Below are 6,156 nucleotides of genomic sequence, written 5' to 3' on the forward strand. Positions count from 1 at the left end.
GAAACTCCGCTTCTTGTTCGTCCGTTTCTCTACGTTAAATTAAAGCCAAGGCTTACTGCTGCCCTCTACCGGAAGCCAAAGTCACTACTTTTATGGATAAACCCTCTTCTTCACTATAAAAGCTCATAGCACAAATTAGTGAAAATAACTTATCTTTAATCCTTAATTAAAAAAAATATATAGGTTTGTCAAATTCAATTTATCATTGCTAGTTTTCACCTTCATAATGTATAATGAGTTTGCGAGCTGTGACTTAAAATCATGAATGTATTACAGTAACGCTGTCAGGGTTAGGGGTCCAAATCAGCACATGCTAAAAATTGTACTCCGTAAATAAAAGAGAAGTATGCATATGAAAATTTCAAGTGGCCATTTCCTCCATCTCTGGCACCTATAACCCTGTTCATCATATGAATACATCTTTCTAACAACCGACTACACACTGATGTGCTCAATGGAAAACACTATTATGAATATCTCATGAGTAGGCTTATGCCTTTTGCATGTTCAGATGTACACTCATGCACAGTAGCATGTTGTAAAAGACTGTTACAGTATACAGTAATATAGTAACACACAAATACATTATTTCAACACTTGAATGTGTTGGATATGTGAAGTGCTCTACATACAAATCACAATGCAGTAGGATAAAATCAGAAAAAAGGCTTTTCTGTTAAAAAAAAAAAAAAATTGAAAAAGGATAAAAAAAAAAAAAAAATGAGGCTGCAAATGAGGCCCTCATCTACATCACAAGCCAAGACTAGTCGTCTCTCAGTTCTGCAGAAGATCTAAAAACATGATGTAATTGGTTATGGTACAAGAATATTTCTATTTTTTCAATATGAAATGACACATTACTGTAACACTGGCCAACCATCACTGAGTAGCACAGGCCTATTGATGTGTAGGACTACTACTACGACTACTACTACTACTACTACTACTACTACTACAGTATACTATAAAGAACAGTAGCATGAGGTAGAGAGGCATAACAGGCATGCAGCCTACTCTCTACACCATGCTACTGTTCTTTATACTGTAGTCTTGTTTCTGAATGTCTGGATGATGGAAGCAGCAGTGAAGCTCAGGTTGGTCTGGACTCTCTGCCCAGCCTCCCTCATGCTCAGTCCATGTGGACCACATGGTGAACCAAAGTGACCCGGATCTCATCTGAGATAACTGTTCTTCTTGCTCTTCTTTGTCCTCGTCCTCCTCTTCCTCCTCTTACTGTCACTCCTCTTCCTCTAGCTCTCACTGTAACATTGTTCTCAAAAACAGGAGAGCTCACCTGTGGCCTTTTTTTCTAGAGCTAAAGCTCTGATTTCTGAGTGAACAATTCAGTTATTAGTGTTTATATGTGTGATGAGTGGATGTGAACAATTGGTAAATGAAGTTAAGTATTTGGGATGGCAGCACTTCCAAATGAACACATGTGATTTTAGTTTTTGAAAGTTGTGCCTAATGTAGAGAATGAGAGAAAACTACACATTATTGTGTGTTTTGCAAAAAGTGTGACTGAGAATTGCAAACTGAGTGAAAAGCAGAAAATGTGCTTGTAGGTTTGCAGACTTGGTTTAGGGATTTGATACATGAGTTTTAGGTTTTAGTGATTGTGTCCCAAGTTCCAGTTTTAGTGTGTAAACAACTGTGAAAAACTGTAATATGCAGCTACTGGCTACTGCCATAGGTGGATTATGAGACGAAAGGCCCCTGGGCACAGATGCCTACTAGGGCCCTAATTGCAGCATGAAGGTCTATATCATTTGGCTGCAAAATAGTGCTTGTTGCTTGAAACCTTGATAGTATTTTGTGTCCCAAAACTTGGCCATGAACTCCATCTCCACCGTCTCCAATTGCGCACAGAGCGCAGCCGCTTCAGAGTGCGTGTCCCTTTTTTCTGTGTCATCTGTGGACAAAGTCTCAAGCTTCTTATGTATCTTTTGGTAATTTCGCGATAGTGCTCTAGTGCAATGGTTCTCAACGTGGGGTCCGGGGACCACCAAGGGTCCTTGAGGGGCTTCCAAGGGGTCCCCAGCAAACTGATGAATTGTTAAACTTCAGCATTATTTCATGTAGAAGTTAACACAATTAGAGAATGTAGAAGTCCACAGATAGATAGATAGATAGATAGATAGATAGATATCAAATGAAAGAGGCAAGGACCTTGATTTATAAAATAACCTCAATAATATTTCCACTATATTTTAAGGTTTCTACACATGTTCTGTTTCAGTATTAAATCATTTTCCAGATCATTTCCTGGCTGGATTTTGAAGATTCTGCTCAGTTCAATGTGAAATATGCTGATAGTGGCTGGGCAGTTTGACTGTTAACTAGCTCATATCACTTGAAGTTTATTCTTCATCAGAATATCTGAAATGACAGTGGGTCCACGACTACATCAAATCTGTGCTCATATGTGTGTCACATGACATATCACTCATATGTGTAACTGAACAAAACTTTTTCACACATTTTATGCGATTCCCAAACTTGACCTGGAAATGATCAGATGAATTCTTCATGGTTTTCCAGGCTTTTCAGGCCTGAGGAAGAAAACCTGTTTATTGAGCAAGTGCACAAAGACAATGTTGCTTGTAAAAAGCAACAAATGATTGAAAAGTGGGAGGTTGCCAGCTTAGTCCTCCATGACAAAGCTGTTTCAGTGAAGAAAGTTACAAGGATAGAGATTGATTGGTAAATGTTATCCATTCACACTGTCCTTCAGTCTTTCCATCTAAACATTCACTTCTTTCATACATTTAACCAGTTCCATTAACAACAGGATTGTCCTTCATTCTTTCCATCTTCACTAGTGTTTCTTCTTTGGTAACACTGCTGCTTCATTTCACTTTTGATTCCACACCTGCTCTAAACATTAAGACTGCACTTTGTTGTGTTTTAGGGGGAAAATGGCCTCAGTTATACTTTCATATTAGTTTCACATTTTCTCTAGCAGCTTTCATACACTTCCTGGAATGAATACACAAGAAATATTTCAAAACTTTATTCATTTTTGCAAACATTCACTTTTTGTTCACACATCCAATCACTAAAGCCTGGTAAAGGACTCTGGTTCAATCTTTCCATATACATATTAACTTCATCCACACAATCAATCTGTTAAACCAGTATGTCATCACTGTGGAGGAAAACAATGAATGCTCTCCCTATTGATTATAATAATAATGATTACATTTGTAGTTGACTTTTCTCAACAAAGTTACAAAGGGCCGGGAACAAAATCAACATATTAACAACTATTCAGCTATAATAAAGGGGAGACTTCTAGTGCTGCTCCATTAAGGCCCATGCAGTGGAACAGAAATAGCAGAAAATATTACAGCAACAATACAAATATGCAACAAACATAAGAACTATATAGACCACACAACAGTTTCTGTTTTCATATGAATAAATGTCAGTTTGGATACTCTCTATCACTGACTGATATAACACAAAGAAAAGGAAAGACAGAGAAAAGAGCGCCACCTACAGAAACTCAAACTGCATCAACAGAAAATCCAAGGAAAAAGACGTCACAGTCCCGCCCACACTGTTTGATTGACAGGTGATCTCTGGGAAGTGCAGTGCAGAAACACCACAGCAATGAGTGTTGAGCAACAAAGATGGAGACAAAATTAAAATAAAGAAAACCTTGACAAAAAGAATCTTACACATTGCTGCTTTAATCACTCCTGTCTACTTGAGCTTACACAACTCAGCAGTGTCTCCAAAACAAATATCCAACCTCAGTCCAGGATGGAGAGGCTGAGTGAATGTGGTCTGGACTCTGTGGAGGAGAGTCATGGTTTCAGAGACGCTGTAGAAGGACAGAATACCTGCTCTGTGATCCAGGTACACTCCTACTCTGGAGGACAGAGGGCCTGGGATGGGAGTTTCGATATTGTTATGTCTGAAAAGACAACTATTGTAATAATATAATGCCCAAGACTTGTCATTGTATCCAAATCCACTTTCATTCCCTGTTCTGCTAATATCTTTATATGCGACTGCTATTGAAACTCCCTTCCCACTCCACTCCACCTCCCAGTAACAACGTCCAGTCAGACTCTCTCTACTCAGGACCTGCCAGCAGTAAGTGAATCTGTCTGGGTGACTAGAATATAACTGTTCTTCACTCATACATGTTGCTTTTCTGTTCCCATCAGATAATGGCAGCCGTGTGTGGGCTGTGTTTGGATCCAGTGTGATTTGATGTGAATATTGTAAGAATTCAGCTCTGGTCTTGGGCTCTGGTTGTGGCAGTAAAACATCCACTTCAGTCACTGTCAATGAGATCTTAGGCCATTCCTCTGTAAGAATGCCCTGTAGTTTATCTCTGGCCTCTGACACAGCTGCAGTCACATCCTCAAAGTAGCGCAGAGGACGGATATCGGTGCCGGGTGAGTCTGTAGATTCACTGAGACGTGACAGCGAGGGGTAACTGTGTAGAAAATGGATGTGATCCTCTGTGTGTGAGAGCTGCTCCAGCTCAGCGTCTTTCCTCCTCAGCTCAGCGATCTCCCGCTTCAGCTTCTCCTGAAGTTCTTCGGCCCGACTCGCTTCCTCTTTCTGCCGGGATCTGATCCGCTCCTTCACATCGGAGCTTCTCTTCTCCATGAACCGGACCAGCTCGGTGAAGATCTTCTCACTGTCCTCCACCGCTTTATCAGCAGAGCCATTGATAGCCTCCACCTCCTGTTGAAGCACCTTCACGTCTTTCTCTCTGTCCTGGATTCTCTGCTGGATTTGTTGCCGACTCACCCCGAGCTCTTTCTGCCGCTCGGTCCTTTCTGCTGCAGCTGAGACTTTTTTGTGGCCTTCATGTTCATCCATGGAGCAGAGAAGACAGATACACTGCTGATCAGTACGGCAGAAAACCTTCATCACCTCGTCATGACGAGAGCAGATGTTCTCCTGAAGCTTCTTGGAGGGGTCGACCAGCTTGTGTTTTTCAAAGGTAGAGGATTCATAGTGAGGCTGGAGGTGCTGCTCACAGTAAGAGGCCAGACACACCAGACAGGACTTGAGGGCTTTCAGCTTTCTCCCAGTGCAGACATCACAGGCCACATCTCCAGGTTCGGCATAGCAGCGATCAGGAGGAGCAGCTTGAAGTCCTGTCTTCCTCAGTTCCTCCACCAACTCTGCTAACATGGTGATTTTCACCAGGACAGGCCTTGGTGTGAAGGTCTGTCTGCACTGGGGGCAGCTGTGGATTTTCTTCTCATCCTCTTCATCCCAGCAGCTTTTAATACAGCTCATGCAGTAGCTGTGCCCACAGGGAATAGCCACCGGATCCTTCAGTAGATCCAGACAGATGGAACAGCAGAATTTTGCCCCGTCCAGCTGAATTCCTCGCTGCGCCATTTCACTTCTCAGTGACAGTGAATGTCAGATAGTTTCACTTCTCTCAACAGAAAGAAGTTGGGCTCTGATCCAAACCAAACCTCTATTCTTTTTCTTCACGTTCATTTGCTGATCTGCAGTGAATGGGCTTGTCAGCTCTTGCACTTCACAACATGCTCTTTACACCCATCTTTAAACTGGCAGATCTGTGAAAGGGGAGGGAACAGGAAATATGTGGACAGAATGGAACTGGCTGTATGAGTCCAGGAAGTAGAGGGAGGGGTGATCAGGCTTTGCTTGATTCCAGGAAGAGGAGCGGTTTTGAAGAGGCAGTGTGTGTTTAGCCCTCGTTTACAATATGAAGTGAAGATTATGACAAATAAAAATGGAATAGTTAAACTTGGGGTCAGTGATCTCAATGGGATATTAAAAAAACAGACACCTTTTGCTATCTCTCTCCCTCTCTCTCTCCCTCTATCTCTCTCTCTCATGCGTGGGCATTTCCTGAGTGTGTGGAGAGTGTGTCAGACGGAGGTTGTGTGTTTTTACTTAAAGGTTTGGCTTTCTGTGTGTTTTCACTGGTGGTTTCTCACAGATTCTCACTGTTTCTATAAGCACCTTGAGATCTCCGAGCATTTCCATTTTTACTCTGTTTTTGTGGAGTTTTACCCAAAGATTAAGACAAGTGCAGTAAACTGAACCAAATTTGGTTGATTTGCTTTTTTTGTTTGTAGAAAAGAACAAATTATGGGCAATTAAAGCATACAGCACAGGACACAAATATGAAGGTATTTATGTTGT

General features: G+C 41.5%; 1 protein-coding gene across 1 annotated transcript; it reads right to left on the bottom strand.

Annotated features, from left to right (window-relative positions):
* Positions 1–3,047: 3,047 nt before the first annotated feature.
* Positions 3,048–5,376, bottom strand: LOC139640456 (E3 ubiquitin/ISG15 ligase TRIM25-like). The gene has a single exon (XM_071514657.1). The coding sequence runs from the start codon at positions 5,374–5,376 to the stop codon at positions 3,709–3,711; it is 1,668 nt and encodes a 555-aa protein (XP_071370758.1). The 3' UTR covers positions 3,048–3,708.
* Between the last annotated feature and the right edge of the window lie 780 nt (positions 5,377–6,156).

Source organism: Centroberyx affinis, unplaced genomic scaffold, assembly GCF_046629955.1.
Source record: "Centroberyx affinis isolate AG114_WGS23_722 - 3 ecotype Tasmania unplaced genomic scaffold, CSIRO-AGI_Caff_v1 ptg009476l_1, whole genome shotgun sequence".
NCBI lineage: Eukaryota > Metazoa > Chordata > Actinopteri > Beryciformes > Berycidae > Centroberyx > Centroberyx affinis.

What these genes read in the sequence shown, in the direction of transcription:
- LOC139640456 (XM_071514657.1), bottom strand. Translation starts at nt 5,376, where the DNA reads ATGGCGCAGCGAGGAATTCAGCTGGACGGGGCAAAATTCTGCTGTTCC.